This window comes from Anopheles gambiae, chromosome 2 (assembly GCF_943734735.2).
Source record: "Anopheles gambiae chromosome 2, idAnoGambNW_F1_1, whole genome shotgun sequence".
Taxonomy (NCBI): Eukaryota; Metazoa; Arthropoda; class Insecta; order Diptera; family Culicidae; genus Anopheles; species Anopheles gambiae.
In genome coordinates this window covers 34,486,463-34,508,501 of record NC_064601.1, presented here as the reverse complement: position 1 = coordinate 34,508,501, position 22,039 = coordinate 34,486,463, and the positions used below count along the sequence as shown (strand labels likewise).

The 22,039-nt window shown below is 47.7% G+C and overlaps 1 protein-coding gene across 9 annotated transcripts in view; it reads right to left on the bottom strand.

Annotated features, from left to right (window-relative positions):
* Positions 1-1,263: 1,263 nt before the first annotated feature.
* The window catches only part of LOC1269184 (histone-lysine N-methyltransferase, H3 lysine-79 specific), a 42,167-nt gene continuing 21,391 nt past the window's right edge, over positions 1,264-22,039 (bottom strand). For 2 of the 9 annotated variants that reach the window (XM_061663534.1, XM_061663535.1), the window contains 6 exons: positions 18,757-19,909; positions 17,243-18,693; positions 13,073-17,151; positions 12,755-12,958; positions 12,286-12,663; positions 8,216-9,718 (listed from right to left, as the gene is read on the bottom strand). In XM_061663534.1, the coding sequence (XP_061519518.1) occupies positions 8,364-9,718; positions 12,286-12,663; positions 12,755-12,958; positions 13,073-17,151; positions 17,243-18,693; positions 18,757-19,029 (7,740 nt within the window). In that variant the 5' untranslated portion in view covers positions 19,030-19,909 and the 3' untranslated portion in view covers positions 8,216-8,363. Of the gene's footprint in view, positions 5,567-8,215; positions 9,719-11,155; positions 11,270-12,285; positions 12,664-12,754; positions 12,959-13,072; positions 17,152-17,242; positions 18,694-18,756; positions 19,910-22,039 lie in introns of those variants that run through there. The other 7 variants (XR_009767177.1, XM_061663536.1, XM_061663537.1 and 4 more) reach the window with 7 other exon arrangements.

The window sequence follows — 22,039 nt, the reverse complement described above, 5'->3', positions numbered from 1 at the left end:
CCTTTACTTTAGCTGTTCTCACACGACTCTCTCCCCGGGTGGCGCTTGTTGTTTAGCGGAGCAAGTGGACTTTCTTCGTATGCTTTGCGCTGTTCTTCAATGCCTACTACTGCTAGCAGTGGAGAATTCTCTTCACTATTGCCCTGCAACCAAGGTTCATAGAAAAAAACAAAATGGGAGAAGTGCTCTTTTTTCTCCTATTGCGAACACGTGTAAGCAGTTTGCGCATTAAAATAGTGCAACATATGGTGTGTATGTGCGCGCGCACGTGCACAAAAGAGATCGTTGGGTACACAATCATAAATTTAAACTCTAATAGCATTCGTTTGTACACCATTTGCGTTTTCGAAGCTTTTAGTCGTGTTCGAAATTAAATTTAACACATCATACCACATTGCTCCTCTACATTAAATATATCTCAAATTTAAGTCTAATTAGCAGATAAAGAGCATTTGCGCAACTTCCGTAACACGGTGCTCTGCGCGTGCAATTATGATACTATATATATATAATTTAATTTACACATGTAAAGTAGCGTAAAAAGCGAGAAACAAGTTCTACAAAAAATCTTACAATTATCATTACAATTTAAAACACCTCCGCGCTTACAGCCGCGCCATGCACGCGTGTGAAATGAACTAAAATTTGAACTATTTGTACAGAAGAAAAAAACGCGATACTGAGCGGGCTCAACGTGAAGCGTGTGGCGGCGTCATTCTTTTTTTCCAATAAGAACATGGGACAGGTATTAAGGGTAACACAGTTCCTGGGGGAGACAGAATTATTCTCTCTTGCATTGTTGTTACACATTACGTTCCATAACAGAAGAAACAAAGGCCTACGTACATACATACACGCACACGCACGTCACATCCATCCATGTCTCTTTAAACCTTGCTAAAAAGCCCTATCCACATTCCTCCAAACTACCGCTTCTTGCATTAGTGCATTCGGTTGGCTTTCTCTTTTTCTCTACTACGTTTGCTAATAGGGTGAGATTTATTTGTGTGTTTCACTATTGCATTTTGTGTTTCGTTTGTTTTTTTAATGTTTTTTTTCTTTTCCTACTTCCCTTTGCACATTACACATGCCACAACACTTTTGATCGAAACAAACTACTATTACTTGTTGTTGCTGCCTTTACCTTCCTTTAGTCAGGATGTTTCCTTTGTCCTGAGATTTATTTTGCTTGTTTGCTTGTATCCTTCACCCACTTTCTCTCGCTTTCTAAGTGCATTTCTTTGTTTTGTATGTTTTTGGGTATGTGTGTGTGTTTGTTTGTTTGTGTATGTTTTCCCATTTGCTATATGCTACTTTTTGCGTATTGATATTACCTGTAATTTGTTGTTTATTTGTGTTTACTTGTTATATTTTTATTATTATTATTTTGTATGGTTTTCGTTTACTTTTGTGTTATTGTTTTTTTTAAAAAGCTTCCTAAAGAAAGCTGGAAAGAATTATGGTTCCATGTATTCTCCCTCCGTATTAATCACCTCATCCTCCTTTTGTCGCATTATATGGGTTTCCAATTCGTTTTGTTTTTTTTTTCATATAGAATAATTTTGGCATAGTTTTCTCCACCCATGCTAAACTGACTTGTTTTTTTTCCGTTTCTTTCATAAGCTTAACTCCAATGTAGAGTGTATAAAATAAGAAATGGAACCGTTTCCACCAATGCCCAATCCTATGCAAGGACCAGCTTGAGTAATGTTTGGTTGAATTCAAAAATAATCCGAAAATTGTGTGCAGTCTCCCCCCCCCCCCCTCCTCCGCTTCGTTATCCCATTCATTTGTGCCTATCTTATATACTCATTACATTACCACTACTGTCGCTCCCACCCTTTCTACGATTCGTATTTTTTAACGCTTAAAGCAAAGGAAAATGATACGAAAACGCATACAACGCAAAAGAGAACGGTTAAAATTAAACGTTTGCGTACGCTCCCAACCACGCACGTGTAACAATGAAACATACGTATATAATTGGCTACTTATGCGCTAATGCGCTAACACTGCCTGGTTGCTCTTACACGGTTTGTTTTGGGGGCAATGGGGGCAACCAAAAAAAAGGAAAAGAAAAGGAAAGAATAAAAAGAAATATTCAAGATACAAGCAAACAAACGGTTATCGGAACACCAATTCAACGGAAAACAGATAAAAAGATAGATAAAGAATAGAATAAACGTCTGCAATAGTATAATAATAATAATAATAATAATAATAATAATGCGTAAACCTTAAACGTTACAGGGCGTTTTAACAAATAAATATAAACTGAAGTATAACTTAAGTAAAAGATAAATCAAAAGCTCCTCTTTCAAGTTGGTGTCCTTTGAGGCTGCGTTTTGGAGACGATGCCTGTACGCATCGTTAGCAAACTACACACCATAGTGTGTGTGTGTGTTTGTGTAATTTTCCCCATCAACCCTTTCTCTCTTTCGTTCAGTTCTTGTTTGACTCTTCTTGATTTCTCTGCACATTTATCGCATTCATCGGTATGTTGTTTTTAATATTCAGTATAATAGAAATATATAACTTCTTCTTTTTCTGTGTCCATTGCATATGTTTCAACTCTCCTCCATTGTTACTTTATACCTCCATTTGCTTCCCACGCCCTATTTCACTACGCCTTGCCCGGAGCTCATATGAAGCGGACCGTTCCTTTTGCCGTGCTGCTGTATGTACACACGCTGCGCCCAACTAGTGTACTAACTGTCTTTAAAACTACTACCCCTTTGTTTACCCTTTTCTACAGCTAATCGCTTCCTGTCTTTCTCTCTGTCTCTCTCTCTCTCTCTCTCTCTCTCTCTCTCTCTCTCTCTCTCTCTTTCTCTCTCTCTCTCTCTCACTCTTCATCCTAACACGCATGAGGTTTAATATTTGCTTCTTGTTTTCTTTTGCTTGGTGAAGTTTGTGGAAGGTAGATTATTAGTGAAGTTTTAATTCCAGTGTAAGCCCAACAGGAGTACAGGATAAGCCTTTTTGTTTCCCCGGTTTGAAAGTAAAACTGTGCGCGTGTGTGTGTTTGTATAAATTGCTTCCGGGGTAAGGGGGAGAAGAAAAATGCATCGAAAAATGTTTTTCCCCCATTAATTAATTCGTTAGTCGTTAGGTTTTACATTCGACGCGTACACATCTCGACAGAACAATCATACGGTGGCGCAAAACTACTTCAAATCGTGTACTAAAAATAAAAGAAAAAAACAACAACAAAACCACAGCCATTACCAGCGTAATAATGAAACTAATCGGACCGAAAGTTAGGCGAACGGAGTGGCCACCTCACCGTGAGGAGGGCGACTTCCTTTTAAGTCTAAACGATAATTAGTAGTAGTAGGTAGGTTGGGCAGTTCAAATGTGAAAAAAGTTCAGTCTTTCATCTTCGCCAAACAGAAGACGCACACGTACGCATACATAAATCATTACTCTATCACTCTCTCTCTTTCTGTGGATGATGAATTTCCACAACTTTCTTTTTTGTTCTAACGAAATAGATCATTTCAAACTGCATCACGCGTGCTAACAACACACTAGGTACTAATCGTCTTTCTATACACGAGGACGAGCATTAAATCAAAATCACCAAACATTGTTCTAAAAACGTCATCAAAGCAACCGGGCTGTATATCAGGTTGTTTAGTGAACACACACACACACACGCACGCACACGCCCGAACTGGATACATGGCGATGAATCACTACTAAATGGCAGTTACATAAACGCACCGTTACACGAAAGTATAAAATACATGGCCGTGAGGAGGATGGTAAATCTGGAGACAAAAACAAACGAGATTCTACACAATCTCCTTCACGATTGAACTATATTATACTAAATCGCGGAAATGTTTTGCGCTAAACAAAAAGTTGAACGTTGCTGGACGAAATTGGTCTAAATGGTTAAAATTATTTTGTTGAGCAACTCTCCCATTTCATCCATAGAAAAAAAGGAAAATGTTAAACGAACCCCTGTTTGTCTTTACTAGGAACTTAAATTTGAACACAACTATTTACGAACAATTAAAAAAAACCGTAAAAAATAGACCCTTTCAGTCGCTTGGCCCTAACTCGATCCTCGTACGCTTATTGTTGCATGTGAAGCAGCTTTGCAAGGTAAAAATGGGCACGATAATAACGAAAAATTGATGCACAGTTGTGTAGTTTTGCTAACGCCAAATAAACGCTAATATCGATGCGCACGCACGCATGCAGTTAAGCATTGTGAGCGCGTTCGTCCCGGGAGATGGTTGATGTGGGGTGGTGGTAGATGATGGAACCTACGCAAACCGTTGCCAATTTTCGAGCACGATCAATCAGGTCGAGGCTGTGTTGGTTCCCGATCGGCCGGCCCCACGCGTCGATGTCGCCGAACCGGACGACGCATTCAAGTGCTCGTCGTCCCAGTTCCAGTCCTTGCCCTTTGGTCGAAATTTGGCCGACTTATGTTTGTGGTGGTGTTGTTGTTGCTGCTGTTGCTGTTGTTGCTGTTGTTGCTGGTGATGATGCTGAGCAGCGTGATCATCATTACGCTTGTCCCCAACAGCAGACCCGATTGGCTCAGCGGACATGCTCGTGGATGATGATGGAGCAGACGCATTGCCAACGTCCATACTGCCGCTGTGCGGAGCGTTCAGGGACGCGACCGTATGATGATAGTCCTGCTGGTCCATCGGTACATCGCCACTGCCGCTTATCGCACTGTTACGTCCACCGCTCAGACTCTCCTCGTACTCCTCCCAGTTGCGTTCGCGGAACTTCTTCTTGTAATGCTTCTCCGACGACGACGAGGACGACTTTGACTGGCGCTGGTACTTGAGTGGAATGCCCAAACTGCTGCTGCTGCTGCTGCTGTTGCCACTGTTGGAATTGTTAACGGGCGCTGCACTGCCAGCTGCAGGCGGCACCACACCGTTATTATTACCACTACCGGCCACCGGTGCGTGTCCACCGACGACCGGTGGATGCAACAGGGACGGCTGCATAACCGTCGACACTGCCGAAGTGGTAGCACCACCAGCGATCGCGGTACTGCTTGCGGTGGGATGCCCGAACAGCAGCGGTGGGCTCGACGTAGGACTCGGCGTGCGCGGTAGCCCGACGTCCGAAAGCGGCGGACTGTCCACTGGTTCGGCCGGGGACGATTTTATGATCGGTACCATGTGCTTCATCATCAGCCCGCCGGGAACGCCTGCATGGCCTCCGACACCGTGCGAACCGCCGCTTCCACCACCGTGGCCACCGGTGACGCTACCGATGCTGCTGGTGCTGCTGTTGCTGCTGCTGCTACTACTGATGCTGCTGCTGCTGCTGCTGCCCACGCTGGCACTGCCCGGTGGCACATCCAGCTGCGACGATGACGACGACGACGACAGGAACGTGCGGCTGTGGTCGCTCTGATTGATGCCACTGTCCGGTGAGGTGGTACAGCTGGCGGACGACGCCGGTGCGTCCTCGTTCGAGCGGCGCGTCTTGTCCAGCTCGGTCGAAGCGAACGCTACCAACCGATCGAACCCGGAGCTAACGCGATCGTGCCAGCTCGATTCATCGTCACCGATCACCACATCATCTGGGAGGGAAGAATTGTTGGGAGTTAGTAAAAGCAGTTGACACAATTGGGAGGGAAATGGGTATGCAGCATTATTTCACATCAATCACACAAGCAAAATTATAAAACGTAATAACAAAGAAACATAGGACAATCTTTTTCTTATAGTTGGGTGATTTTAATTGACGGTGTGAACGAAACAAAACATCCTATCCATTCAAACTATTCGAACAAAAACTTTGAATAAGAAAAAGAACATTAAAATGAACCTCAAATAAATACTATCAAACAGTAAAAGGGACTGCAAACGGAAACAAATAAATCGAAACAATATAATGAAATGTAAAATACTCAAAAACAAAGTTTAAATTTTTTTTTGACCTTCATTTAAAAAAAAACATACACGATTATGTTAAATTTTTGAAATGAAATGAAATGAAATGAACAACTAAATGAAACAACATAAAACACAACAATCATCAACAAACAACTACTACCACCACCACCACCCAAAACACATCAAAACGGGGAAAAGTAAAAAAAAATTGATTACAAAACTATATCGCAACACACAGAAATAATAACTGGTTTCGCTTACTAGTAGTAGTGTTGTTACTCTAAAGACTACTAATGGTTACACTAAAACTATATAAACACTCAGCTAAATAAAACCGCAACCAATATATACCAATATCTATATTCCAAATTCGGATTACACACTATTACTGCACAACGTTTTTGGTAGAAAAAATGTGTTTAACTATCGTAATATACGGTGATACAGAACGAATGATTAGATAAACAAATAACTAGCTAGTGCGATGTAATAATAAAATGCTGTGTGCTTGCTTGCTTGCTAGGCTTGCTTGTGTGCTGGTGCTAACGAGGTGTGCTTCTTAAAGTAAATTTGGCAACGGCTAAGCAGTATCTATCTATCTTTGTAGTTGCAACAAACAATCAATTACTAAACACAATTGGACGATTCAAGGTAAAAACAAACGGTAGATAAAATATGAGATTTTTTTAATAAAATGTTTAGAAGAACAAAAAAAAACAAAGGAAAACAAAAAGAACACATTTATCAGATCATGCAAAATAATGAAAAGGGGAAATGAAAGGACTTGTTTTTACTCTCTGCGTTCCGCACACATGTATGTGAGCACACCATTACGATGGCAGGATTATAGTTATATCGTTGATAATGTACTGTATGCATCACACAGCCGTACTATTTGCATCCTAGTAACCCGCCGCCCCACTCTCATTCGCACTCGCGCACCATCCTGTTGTTGCATTTGTTATCAAGTTTGCCATTACGTTCCTGTTGGTTTCGTACTGTGAGTAAGTATAGAGTCCGCCTAGTCTAGTCTGTTAGTATCATTTGTATCTCACTTTTTCTTTGTTTTTCTCCCTCTCTCTCTCTCTTTTCATACTCATTCAGTGAGCTTCTTTATATACAACTTATCTGTTTTTTTTTCTCTTCTTTTTGTATTGTTTATTATATGTTAGAAAAGATGAATTTAGAAGAAGGAAAAACATGGTAAAGAAAAAGGGTAAAAAGTGTAAATGAGGTAAAACTGATTGTCAAAAAGAAGTTAAAATCCCAAACATGATGAACCATGATGTCAATGATAGAAAATAGAAGTAATAATAATAATAATAGAGCAAGAGCAACTCATTTTGTTATTATTTCAACAATATTACACCCTACTAAAATGGATAAAAACTGTTTTTGTTTTAGTTCTGTTTATTGTATTTTTGCTCTTTAATTTTTTTCTTTTACTTTTTTTACATTATTCTAGCTTTATGTACACTACATGGTTATTTTCTCTTTGGGGTTTTCTCTTTCTCTCTCTCCACAGTATACTATTTGTTCTATGTATATGCAATTGTTGTGTTTCTGTTGTAATGAATGATGAGTTTCTACTAGCACCGGTGTGGTATATACAATTGATCAAACCTCTTTTTTGTGTGTATTTTTTTTTAATCATTTTTTCCATTTTCTTATTACTTTCACCACACAAAAAAACACGAAACAAACACACAACCAGATGAAAGGTGATCTCCACACAGAGTGATAACACACAAACGGTAAATAACGGATGGAAAGTGTATGTTTTTTCCCCCCTTTCTCATGCCGCTGAATAGTCATTTGAACAGATGCATTCAATCAGATGCTTATACGTTTTTCTTTTTTCGTGGTATTGTTTGTGCAAAGTTTTATTTAATTGTTTGGTTGTGTTGCAATGCTCAATCTGTTAACGATTTTTTGTATTCTATTTTAAAAAAACCGGTGCTTCTTTTTGCTGTTAAATGTAAAGATGCTTATCAGTTATGCCTTTTATGGGTTAGAACTGATGAGTTGTACTGATGTTGTTTTGCCCGAAACCTTTTACCCCTTTCCTAGCTGAATTTGATTTGCAATTCAAAAAAATCAACCCGACTGAATGATGTGAGTATCGTTTTTCAATACAAATCGATGAGTTTGTCGACGAAATAATTTGTCTTTATTCTATGTATGTGTGTGTGTGTCTCTCCCGTGTGTCTTCTTAAACTTTGCAGCGTAGCCTACGGAACTTACCTTGTGCGACATATAGAGTTAGCTGTAGCTGTCTTTTTAAAGGGATGCGGGTGGTTTCGGGCACCCTTCCATTACCTGCCAGCATTGGCCGGAAGCTGATAGCACAGACAGACAGACCAGGATGGACAGGATGGATGGATGGATGGTGTTAAAGTGTGTGTCCGTGTTCAACAACGAAAACAGTAAGAAAAACCCCCCGTTCGTCCGCGTCCACACGTTGCGCTGCGTCACGCGTCATCAGTTACCATCGGAGAGCGTGCGGCTTGGCTCACTACTAGCAGCACCGCTAACCGATGCGATTCCGTCGCCGTTCGTTAGGATGGGCTGAGGGAAGGAAGCGGGCGTTGGATGCAGTGGAGACGTATGCAAATGTTGCTGCTGCTGCTGCTGCTTTGGCAGTGGCCGCTGAGGACGCTGATACTGTTGTTGCTGTTCTGCTGCATTGGTGGTTGGTTTGTAGCTGGTTGATGTCAGCACATCCCGATACTGGCCACCCGGGACGGTAATAATCTTGACCGCAGTTGCATTGTGGCATAGCGGTGGCGTTGATACAGCCAACGCTTTGCTGCCAGCAGCAGCACCAGCAGCAACAACAGTACCAGGATCGGCATGAAGGATGCTCATCTTTGAAGAAGTAGAAACCCGACGACGACCAACTACGGTACCCAGGTTACTACGGGAAAGCGTTACACTAGTGTTACTGGTCCGTTCACCACCATCACCACTATCCACGCGTCTTCCTCCCTTGCCGGCACTGGGCGGACACGGTGGTGCTACAACAATCAGTTCCCGGTCACCGACAGCAGAGCCACCCGAATTACTACCACTATTACTACTACTACTACATCCACCATTGGAAAGATCAGTCCTGATCTTGATGGCAGTGCCGGTAGCATCACCAGCCGCCTTCGCTTTATCCGTCCCTTGTAGCGGTGGTGGTGGTAATGGATTCGATTTCATCGCGCTAAGTATTTTGTACACAACCGGTTCCACCGTCGATCGTCCGGCAGCGGAACCCTCCGGTACGCCCTGCCCGTTCAGGGACAGATCGGTGGTGCTGATCGTTACCGTGTCGGGCGACCGGCCACCATCACGGCCGGTGGTACACTCGATCGTACCCGTTACGCTGTTGATAATGATAGTGGTAGTAACGTTAGTTGCGCTATTAGCCTTGCCACCGGTTGTCGCTGGTCGCGTGGAAGAACGCACGCTCGATGATGCTGCAGCTGCGGCGTTTGCTGCCATCTTAGGTAAGTGTGAGGAGAATGAGGAAGAGGAAGCTTCCACCAATGCCATCGTCGTTCCGGCAGGTATCGGACGCGGTTTGCTTGCGGGAGGGCTCTTCTTCCCGTCGACTATTGCAGCAACTGCCACCGGCACCGAACCAGCGTGTGTGGTGAAAGCGTTAGCGGTCCATTCATTGCTGCTACTAGTAGCGTAAGAAGCACTGCCACCGACCGTACCAGCTGAAGTAGGAGTAGTAGTGGTAGTAGTAGTAGTACTTGTTGTTGTGGTAGTAGAAGAAGTAGTAGTAGCAGTAGCAGTGGCAGAGGTAGTAGTGTTGGTAGTGGCAGTTGCGTTCAGTCCGTGGCCTAAGACCAATAGATATATACATACACACATACAAAGTGTTTATACAATGTTTACGACTCAGTTGAATGGTGGTTATGCTCGGGCGTTTATGCTCAATATGACGATCGTGCTCAAAGCTTAACTCTTACCCCACCCTCCCAGCGTCCCTAACTGTAGTACGCATTATGGTGCGGGGAAACATTCACTCCTATGCACGCGCTACATATACACACGACGCTTGACGAGCGACAGGATTCTTAAAAGCTCCTTCTGCTTGCACATGATACAATTCCCTATAATATCCTGCATTTGTTTAGCATTGCATGAAGCATGAACAGGTTGTTAATTGCTAGCGATAGGAGGACATAACATACACGCAACGATCGAGTTGCAGATTTGGAATGTAACGAAAATGTTACGAAATTTTCGAAAGGATTTCGTAAGGAAAATCAAGAAAAGTATTAAGGAACGTATCAACGTGTTGGGATATGACTGCTTGGTTTGGAAATCAATGAAATTTTACTGCAGTGGTAAGTGTTTAGCCAATCGGTTTAATATAAACTATAAAATATGTAAAATACTAAAGCCGGTATGTGCAACAATAGCTCTAACTACTTCTAAAAATTTAAGAAAACAATTTATGATTACAAATACATTTACGAAACACGTCTTGAATATTCAAACTCGTCTTTTCAACATTTCTAAGCTAAGAGTGGAACATAAAAGACAAATGAAATTATATAAAAAATCTAACGGCAACTATTGAGACATCCACAATAAAACAAAACGATGAGTAAAAGCTAAAAATGTGTCGAATGATTGGACAATAGATTTTTCGAAAGAAAGTGGTACACAGAGAGATGATTCAGATGGTACGAAGGAAGTGCGCGCGCGCTACTAGTTTAGGTTTGAATTTTTGACGATCAAAATTATGTGCTGTGTGCTGCGTGCGTGGACCCCTGCCAGATTGGATTATATTGTCCAGTAACATCAACAACCCGGTCCCGAACGGAGTGCAGCCAAATTTAATAGGATTAATTATCAACAGCGCAGAAGTGTTGAGATGATGTGTTAGTTAAAACGATTCATAAAAGCGAAAACTCTTTATCTCGCTCGATTGTTTAGCAAAGAGTTGTTAAAGCAGTTTTCAAAAGTCGAATTAAAACAAACCATATCAAACAGTGCATGGCTAGTGTAAGCTCATTGCGTGTTATGATGTGTTAGCACAGAGAAAGTAAACCAATCATAGCCACAAACAACTCAACACACGTCCGCGGTAAATAAAAAAAAATTTGTCCAAAAGGTTGTGATGCAAAAAAAGCCAAACGTGTCACCGACAAATGGTGCTCCAGCACAGCAAGATGATGAAAAAAAAACCCAAAACAAAACAACAAACGGAAAACACACTCCGACGGAAAACCAAAAACGTAAAATATCACAACAGTACTTGTACCTACTTCGAAGGGAACAGACGAAGGAAGGGCGGGAGTCGATATCTAATCGCTCGCGAATCGTGCACTATCGACAGAAGAGGAGGTAGCACTAATGGTAGTAGGTAGCAGTAGTTCCTTCTGGAACGTAACGAAATAAATCAAAAGTAAATCTATTAACAAACGTACTGAGTGTGTGTGTGTGTACACAGCGACAACCGGGCAAGGTGCGTATGCGCGTGGTGGTAGTGGCATGCAACACACAGCGCACCATATTGTTAAGGTTTGCAGTAAGTGCTAGAGAGAACGTAAAAACTTGGCGTGCATCCTTTCTATTGCACCAAATTCCTTCGGCACACAACTCTGAACTTTTCTCTTCGTCAACCCTCTCTCTCACTCTCTCTATTTATCTCACTATTGAACGCAGTGAAGAACGTACAGTTAAAAAGCGGAAAATGATAGGTTACACAGTTATGGGTAAAACAAGGAACATGGTAAAGCAGGAGGATATTTTAGTTACAATAAGAGTATTTGTCACCGAAAATTATAAATTATATTTGGGAACATTTCAAATTTATTGGCGTTGATAAACAAAGAATAATACTAATTGTAGTGTGTAATAATCTCGCTTAAAAATAGACGTTAACAAAAGGTAGAACAAAAATAACTTGAATCAATGAATTCGGTAAAAATACTACAACACGGTATGAAGATATCAAGATAAAACAAATTAACTACCTCAAATAGGTTTCTTTTGTGACAAAGTGTTATGCAGATTCATAATAAAGGTAAACATACTTTTAAAATTTAGCACTAACAGCCAGACCGCATGGCTTGTGATAGAGGTAATTTAACAAAACAATGTTAGCACGGGCGCGAAGATGAGAGGTTGAAGAATTCAACGAATGTAAAACACTTAGCACAAAAACAATAATAAATCATCTCACAAAAAAGAAAATGCTGAAAGTTAGCAATGGATGGCAAAGGAAACTAGTACGAACGGAACAGTGTAAACAACACATCACCAATCAATCCGCTACTGCAGGCAAAATGCATTACCAAGCGTTAAATGAAATGAGCTAAACGTTGTACGCAAAAGGTGTAAGATCAACGTCAATGTCAATGTACAAATCGTGATCATCCGACTGCATGCTTACCGTCTACGTCGTTGCGCGAATGGTGATTGTGCCGCACGTGCAGCTGATGGTGATGCCGTCCATCGTCTACCACCGACGACAGCGAGTTTATTTCCGGGCTCATTACCAGCGGCGGTGCAACAAGCAATCCGCCACGGACAGCGCTGTGGCCGACCACACTGCTGCCGGGTACGGTACCGCGCGGTACGTGCAGCATATCCGCATCCGGTCCACAATCCATTCCACCGGCCGAGGCGGACGTCGTATAGAGCATCTTCGGTGGCCGCGTGCCGGCCGGATGTTCCACGATCGGTGAGGTACGTTTCAGGGCATGGTGATGATGGGATGACGTCGAGGACGTTGACGATGTAGAAGATGAGGATGATGATGAGGTGTATTCTAGAAGGGAAATAAAGTAAAGCAAACATATGAATGGTTATAAAAGCGCAAAATCATTTTGTACGAAAAGTCCCCAGTGGTGGTCACTTACTTTCAGACTTAATGTGTGCAGTTTGTACTATCTGAAGGCTTCCACCGTGGATATTGCTATTGGTACTGTTAATGCTGTTACTGCTACTGTTTATCGTTCCGGAAGTACTATGATGGATGCTCAGATCGCGCCTATGACGCTCTTCGTCCTCTTCCTTGATCTTGAGTGTTGCGATTACGCGTGCTTGCAACGATGCGGCAAGTCCTACAACAAAAACAGGACACGAATTCAACGTTAGTGGCATGCTCTACACATTCACAGACGATACAGACTACATTATCTAACACTCTATTTTACTTCATGCAACCCTTTCCTTACCTTCCAAAGGTGGCCCACCGTTTAAGCGGTCCATTCTGTTGTCATCCATTGGGATCATTTCGCCACGAGAGCGGGAAAGCATTCCCGGCTCGTTCATTACCACCGAACCGCGATGAAGGTCCACCGGATGGCTTGCACGATGCATCGCTAGCGGTGCATGCTGATGATGCATTTGCTGCTGCTGATGATGATGCAAACCCATAGCCGATGCTGACATTGCTGACGGCGAAGGTGATTGAACTGGATGTTGCAGATGTTGTTGCTGGTGCTGTTGCTGGTGCTGCGGGTGCTGTTGGTGCTGCTGCTGCTGCTGATGCAACTGTTGCTGTCGCTTATTATGCTCGTCGGTGAAATACGATTCCAGGTACGGTTTCATATCCGCTCGCGGCAACGCCATGTAAGGCATTGGTTCACCGGAATGATGGCGATCGTGCCCACGGGACGTTGACTGCTGATAAACCGCACCGGGACCACCGGCAGCACCACTACCTTGTGCCGTCGAGTACTGCTGGTGTTGCTGCTGCTGTGAAGAACCACCACCACGCGGCGATACGATTGTACTCGGCACAGCTGTTGTGCCAGCTCCCTTGTGATTTTTACTATTGTATGCCGATACCTGCACCAACGAGGCCAGATTGCTTTGACCGTGCAGATGGTGGACGGGTGACTTGCTGCCAGAATCTCCGACACTGCCCGGTCTAGAAATGGGGCTGTACGTTCCCCCGCTGCTTCCCGGCGGTGGTGGCCCGCCCGCTGCTGCGTGTCCTGCTTCCTCCAGCAGCCGAATGCTTACACGCTCGGGACGCTGCACGTGCGTATTTATCACCGTGTTGTTACCCGATGCCGAAGGAGCCGACGAATTGCCGGATGCGGCAGACGATTGCTGCTGCTGCTGATGGGAGGACATGTTGATCGCCGCGTTTATGATTGACTGGTTGGATATCTCAAGCGTACGTTCAATTTCCCCGTTCACCAGATCGCCAATCGTTTTAACCGTGCCCAGTCCGCCACCACTACCACCAGCGCCAGTTCCTCCGCTCACCGGACCACCAGCGGCCGGTCCTCCTGCCGATGGGTGGGTTAGCTTCTCCTGGGACAGATGTCGACGAAGCGCCATCTTTGCCGGCGACACTTGCGTGTAGTCGGGCTGGGAGGACGTCGAACCGGGGCGCGAATTGTTTCCACCGTGCTGCTGCCCGGATCCTTGCGATCCAACGCCGGGCGAATGTGTCACCAGCGGGATCGGTTGCTGTTGCCCACCGTACCGTGCACCACCACCACCCACCGCAGACGCTCCAGCGGATGCCGGTCCGTAGTCGGCCGCCGGGATGCTGTCGAGGGAGTTGGTTGACGAGCTGCGCGAATGGCTCTGCAGCGACACCGCCGACGTGTCGAGCATTGGTGGCCCATTGCCGGCCGCACCACTGGGCCCGCTTGCACGCGGATCGTAGCGGAAATTTTCCGGCGCCTTAAACTCGAGCATTTTCCCATCCACCAAGGATGGCGGCATGCCGCGATGATGATGCTGATGCAACGGATGATGCGGATGGTCGATCGGCAAGCCACCGCCGTGGGCGGCGGCAGCGTACAGCATGGCACGCTCGCGCTCCTGCTGCTGGATGATTTGCTGGTGCGTGCTCAATGCGGACGAGCCCGGCGAATGGTGACTCATCCCGGCCACGGGTCCGCCCTTCGGATAGGGATACTTCGAACTCGGTGAGATCTTTGTCGAGGCGCTGCCAGCGATACTACTCGCTGGCGGCCCGGTGGGATGCATTTTGTACGGGGACGTTGGCACGGGCGAGGTCGAAATCGAGGTACTGGCATTCAGATGGTGTGCGCCGCTGGTGATTACGTTCAGCATTCCCTGCTGCTGCTGCTGATGTTGATGCTGCTGTTGCTGTTGCATCTGGTAATGCTGGTGCTGTTGCTGCTGATGATGAAGAGATTGTTGCGCATGAGGATGGTGAGGATGATGGAGCAGTTGCTGTTGCTGTTGGTACTGTGATTGACTGACCTGATGTGGATGTATCTGCTGCTGATGCGCCGGATTGTGCGCCGAAGGGCTGGGCCCGCGTCCACCGGTCGACGAGCGAGCGGACATATCTTGGGCGACCACCATCTGGTGTGGATGATGCGACCCTGCCCCGGGAGAGGATTGTAGATAGACCGTCGTCTTTCCGGGACCGGCAGCCGATCCATAGCCAGCCCCCGATGCAGATGTCGCTTTCAACGGTGATCCAGCGGGCTCCATCGTTAGCGGTTGATGGCCGCCGCTTCCACTGCGATGATGAGCATCACGGTGGCCAGCACCAGGCGATGGGCCAGCCGGTGGAGGTCCAGTTACCGTTAAGGACACTGGCGCCGATGCCGAGGATGCTGTGTTTCCTGTTTTGGGAGATCCTTGCAGCACGGAGGTGATGATACTCTTCAGGCGATCCTCGAAGTTGACCACCTTATGCGAATCTTGCAGCTTTCCACCGCCACCACCACCGCCACTACCTCCACCACGTCCCGTACCGCTAGCACCTTCGGCGGCGTTTCGTCCACCACCGCTATGATGCTCGTTTGACGCAGTGCCAGGAACGAAACACTTCGGAAGCGACCCACCGCTCGTAGGTACAGGTGGTGGCACGGCCCCACTGGGCCCCCCACTGTTGCTACGATGATGATGGTGAGCCTTGTTGATGGTAGAGGCCGGCGCAGGCATCAACGCTGTATCCGGATGGTGTAGATGAGGATGGACAGGTGGTTGCGACGGTTGCGAGTGCGGCTGTTGATGATGATGAGGGTACGGCTGCTGTTGTGGAGCTGGTGCGCCCACTGTAGGTGGGTGTGTAATGTGCTGCGGTGCCGCAGTACCGGCAGCTGCACTAGATCCGTGGCCTGCGGTGACCACGGGGGCGAGTTTGCCCTCGCTGCTACGTTCTTTGGAAGCGTGTTTGCCGGCAGCGAGAAGCTTGCCCGCCTCGATCTGCCTGCCCGTTTCGAGTATCTTCTGGGCGAGGATCTCCGGATTGTTCTCCTCAATTTTGCCAATGTCCGGTATTTCGGGCCACTCCTGCGAGCGGGTTCGATTTTCGCGAGACTTTCGCTGTGCCGACCGCGAAGATCCACCACCGGATCCTTGCTTCGTCGGCGTGGACGGTACAGTCACCGATGCCGACCCAACGCCTGCCATTGGTGGAGGAGGCAAGGGCGCAGCACTTCCGGGGACTCCTACCGGTCCGGCAGCAGCTCCTGCCGGTAGCGTGCGGACAGGGTCGGACGTGTGTTTGCTGGTGGTAGTGCCGTCCGGGTGGATGTGTTCGCGTTCTCGCCCACCGCCAATCGTAGCCGGGTGCAACTGACCCGCGTGCCCGTACTGCTCCCGATCACGCACTTCCGTTGCTCGAGCGACCGAAATGATCGTCGTCGTGGCAGCAGCAGCAGCAGCCGCCGCTGTAGACGACACACTGTTATGATTGCTGTTTGGCGCTGCTGCCGATAAGCCCACCACCATCGATTTGCGCTCCTCCGTAAGCTTTTCTATCAGATTCAGCTCCGTTTCCAGATTGGAGACTTGTGCGTACAGCTTCTTGCGCTGTGATAGCGTGCTGGCAATCGCTTTCAGGACGAGCTCGTTCGAGCTGGAAGAGGTAAGCTCAGCATCCTCCTGCTTAATGTAGGGCTGGTGCGGGTGTAGCTGCTGGTGCTGTTGCTGTTGCTGATGCTGCTGCTGTTGCTCGACCGTCAGCTTCGTAAGATGCTGCATCACCAGCCGCTTCTGCTCCTGCTCGATCACGTTCACCTGGTTCTGCAGCTTGGCTGCCATCACCTGCAGCTCCTTATGCCGGCCGACGATCTCTTTCGCCTTGCACAGCAAATCGTTCTGGCTGGTCGTGCTAATGCCCAGCTCATTCATGCGTGCCTTCAGCAGTGCCACACTGTCGTCGATCAGCACCTTAATCTGCTTCTCGAGCTGGCCGGCCCGATTCATCAGCCGCTGGTTGCGCTCCTTCTCCCGGTCAAACTGCTGCTGCACGTTGTCTTTGTACGATGGTTTGCGCATCGCTTCGATCGTCTTCATAAACTGAGTCCTACAGAAAGAAAGAAAGGAAGAAAAAAGCACAAATTGAGGTGACTCAGAGAGAGAGAATAACCACACACCAAAAAAACGGATCCACTTACTTGTACAAGTCGAGCAGTATCTGTAGCGCGTACGGCGTCTCCGACGGGGCCTCCGGAATGTCCAGTTCGTTGTGCTGCATATCGCCCGCCAGTGAGGTAAGCTGCTGGTCGACGCATCCCGGTGCCGGCGGCAACCGCTTGCCAATCATCTGTTCCGACGTGCTCAGCAGCGTCTCGTTGTGCAGCAAATCCAGCCCGGCAATGTTCAGCGGACGCCGCTGCCGTCCCTTGCCCTTAACGCGGCCCCGTTTCTTGCCGCCAGCCATCGCCGCCGCAGCTGCTGCGGCAGCCGACGCGGCCGACGTGCCAACGCCCATGTCCCGGTTTGCTGCCGCCGCCGCCGCTGCAGCAGCCGCCGCGGCCGCGGCACTAGCTGCCGCCAGTTCCGCCTTCTTGCCCGCCGCCTTGGTGCGGGTGATCTTTCGCCGCTTTTTGGTGGCCACCGGGATGCGACCGTTCCGCAGGACCGGCGAATTGTTGTTCTCCTCCTCGGACGGACTCGTCTTACCCTCCTTGCCGCTGTTCCAGTCGGACCACGCTTTGCGCGTCGTCGGCCCGACCACGTCCGTGTCACTCTCCGACGTGCTGTCGTCGTTCGTGATCACCTTCGGATGGTGATGGTGGTGGTTGGTGTTGTTGTCCTTGCGCGACCGAGACGAGCGCGTCGAGTGCGAACCGCTGCCGCCTCCGCTCGTGCCGTCCGTATGGTTTTCCGTGCCCTTCGTTTTCAGCCGCTGAAAGTAGCGCTCCAGCTTCGTCCGGTCGATGATGTGCAGGTAGTACGACACCGGCTTGCCCGTCCACGAGACCGAGCCCCGCAGCGGGCTCATCTCGCTCACGTGCATGATCGTGCCGATGTCGCTCAGGTTGCGATCGGTGATGCGGAAGTTGAGCGGGCAGAAGCTTTTCGACGACACGATCCGGGCACCGTCCCGCAGGTCGGCAAACCGCTCCTTCAGCTGATGGTCAACGTTCGGGCCGAACGCAAAGTTGTTCACGAACACGATCGTGGCGGAGGTGATCTTCTCCCGATACTCGTCCGCCAGGAAGTCGCCCTTGATCAGCTCGTAGTCGCCGTACTTCTTTCCGAACCAGCGCATCCACAGCTTGAACGTCGTGTTCATGCCCTCCGCATACTTGGACGGCACGTCCGCTTTCTCTATGCCGAAGCACACCTTCACCGGTGTCGAGGCGGCCATCTGCAGCACCACCTGCCCGACGCCCGAGCCCAGATCGACGAACACGTCGTCGGCCGTGATCTTCACCTGGTCGATCATCTGGCAGATCAGATCGAACGACGTCTCGCCGTACACCTCCGGCGAGAAGGGCTCGTACTGGTTCAGCTTCTCCGGCTCCACCACGGCCTGGTTGTATACCTGCTGCAGGATGTGCTTCAGCAGCCCGCGCGACGGGTAGGTAAACCGTTGGTTCGACAGCGATGTTCCCTTTTCCTGAAAGCATAATACAATACGTGAGTATCACACCATAGCAATATTCCTAGTCTTTGTTCTTACCAGTGCCGCCACACTGTCGATCGCTCGGTTGAACCGATCGCACAGGTTTTTCATCGCATCGTAGTTGTTCGTGTCCAGATTGTTCAGATCGATCTCCTCGATCGCCGATTTGATCTCCGGCATGTCCTCGCACACCCAGCGCACGTTCTCGATCAGCTCGGCGCCCGAATCGTGCCCCGTGCCCATCACCGTCGAGAACGGGAAGTTGTACAGGAACGGTTCGGCACCGGCCGGCGACTGCAGCTTCAGCTCCTTGTAGTTCGGAGTGGCCATTGCTGCTGCTGCTGCTGCCGTCCACTAGGGTTTTGCTTAAGTACTACCCCCTAGCGGAGCAGGGACCTTCTTGCTTTGCTACCCCGTCGATGGGGTTTCTCCTACTACCACCGTTGGTTTCCGGTTCCACCTTCCGCGCCAACGTTCCGTCGGGATTGCGCAGAAGGCAAATACACAGACAATTGACGTAAATGTTGCCACTCCTGGACGCAGTGCAGGGTAGAGGTAGAGGATGCTCTCGTTACGCACCGCGTGTCGTAACCTGTGGGGCCGTTTGGGCTTTGTCCCACACCCAATTACTATTTTACACACTTTTTTACTACTAATAATTTACCCTTTTGATGGTTGCTACTAAGCACACGGCATCTAAACGCTACTTTACACTTTTACACCGACGAGGATCGGGTTTTCAGCGGATCGCTCAAACTTTTTTTCTCTTATCCTAACACGCAGCACTGTGTTTAACCGTTCTTTTTGTGACGATATAATTACACTGTTCCATGGCTTAACACTACTTGCTGTATTTCACTTTACCAATGTTCCCGCAGCACTATGCTTTACTGCTGTTCGGTGGAAATGCAACTTCCTTCGACACGTGACACTTTCAGCGGCAGTTTGCCGGGTCGTTCCGTTGAGCTGGTTACTGGTGCCGATCAGGACCAGGTTTCGCGCTGCTATGCGCTGCTGACCGGAACAGCTGCAGGGACGTTGCGGCTGGTGTTGCTGTTCCTGCTTGCCGCTCCCGGGCATGAGTGGAAGATGCTTCCGATTACTGCTCGGTGTAGTATGTTGCTGCTGTTGATGCTGCTCCTTGTTCTGCTGGTGGTGGTTCAGTCTGCCTTGGAAAGGATGCATCGTTGTCGGAATTGTCGATTGTGTACTGCAGGGGAAAAAACGGACAAAATTGGTGTTTGTTAGTATGTAAATTACATAAAATGTAGTAAAAAATATTTAAACAACATTAAACCATATCCATTAAAGCATGTTAATGGGAAAGTAATAAATTACGCGTTGCAAGGGGGGCATGGCAATTACGGGGTTGCGCATCGGCGGTCAACAACCTTACTACTCAACAAACAATCGCAACTCTCACACCGTACAGCTGTTGCTAGAGAGCACATAAAATACGCTCCAGACATCCACCACAACCTTACCGACCCTGCTGTAACATATAAAGAAAGGGGATGATGTGGTACCGTATAACGTGCAAGGGTATTGATTTATTTTAATGGTCCTCGATGTTGAAGGACACCCATAAACAACATGCATGGTGCCGCCGGGTTCAAGAGGTACGCCGCTTAGCGAATATTAAGCATTTAAATCCATTCTTGATACATAGACAACATACAACGCTGCTCTGCGTTCAATCTAACGATTACGTGCGTGCGTGTGTGTCTGTAAAGATACAAACCAGGCGGGAAAATGCGAATAGCACGTGTTTTGTCACACACGCGACACAACACACGCCTCCGGTGGAGCTGCCCCCGGGACGATCTGGGACGGAACAACCCAAACAGGTTGCCAATTTTTGATGCCGTGACCAGGCAGGCAGCAGCAAGGTCAATTATGAACAGGTTGGCTGCCAACGAAACGCTTTAGGTTTGCAATCGAAAGTGTTTTTTTTTTTTGGCTTTTTGGCAGCCACTAGACATCTGTGTACAGAGAAGGGCGCGACACAGGACACCGGAACAACACGCGTGATGATGATGTGGATACATTCAACTCCTCCTCGCACCACAACAACGAGCACATAAAACCTGTGTGATCCTGTGATGCTACTCTGTCGGTGGCTCTTGGGTCACTATCGTTCCTGGTTTTGCACGCTCGCATCGGCTCTCTCGCTCTAAATTGCATCATTGATTTCCGGCTACAAAGCGAATGCATTTTCCTTTCTAGCATTGCCGTAACAGCAACCGGACACATGAGCGATGACGGCGACCACAGTGCATACAGAGACAGGTAAACGCATTCGCTATCCTGGCACGCTGCACAGGGTGGGTCATTTACACGTACACACACACACGCACACAGAGATTCATTCGCTAGACAGCAAGACTCCACATCCCCAGACAAGAGAGAATGGGGATGCGGTTAGTCGCTGTCAATTATTGATTTTCCTGAATTCAAACAACAGTCAGCAGACAGACAGAATTTCCATCGCATGTTCAAGGGTACGTTTTCCGCTAGGAATTAATGTAACAAGAATAAATTGAATTTTGTTACGATCATTCTTGCTTGGCGATAGTGGACAATCAGATTTACAACATTGAACACATCACAAACTGAATTCTTTTTCGTTTAAATCACATTATTTAACTCTCTAAGAACGCAACACTGTTCCTGCACACCTTTAATTGACTTTACAGATCCATCACGACGGGTACGCAGCAGACAATTTCACCGCGTTGGTTTTGCTATTTCCGTGAAAAGCGATGCTTACGCAACCGGTACCCGAAACGCGGACCAGAAACGCGTTCATTCCTCCCACCATATATACCCATTTATCGATCGCAGCAAGCGGGAAGGAACGCGCATAAACCAAAACAGACAAAATGCATCGCCTGCCCTTTCTCGCTCTCTCCACTCCTGCCGGCAAAACAATCCCGGCCGAACCACCCCGATGGATGAACGCGGCGGCGACTGCATCGGAGTGTGTTCGCTACTGTATTCTCAACCCGGGAAAATGCACACAAACACTCAAAAAAAGAGAACCACCGTTGCAGACAACGATAAAACCTTCCTCCCCCACCGATGCAGCGGCGGCACAGCCGGCGAGGGGTGAGCGAATGTAGGTCAAACATAGAAACTTCCTCCTCCGCTCACCGGTCACACCCCACCAACAACAACCTCCTCCTCCTCACGCCAGGCGGCGCGCGTTGCAGTTGCAATGCTGTTTCTTCATCACTCCCGCAATCCCGCGGGCAGTGGCGTTGGGGGGGGGGAGAGAGGTGAAGAGAGGTGGAAGTTCTTTCCTTCCAGCCACTCCGCCACTCCTTCTTCATCTTTGCAC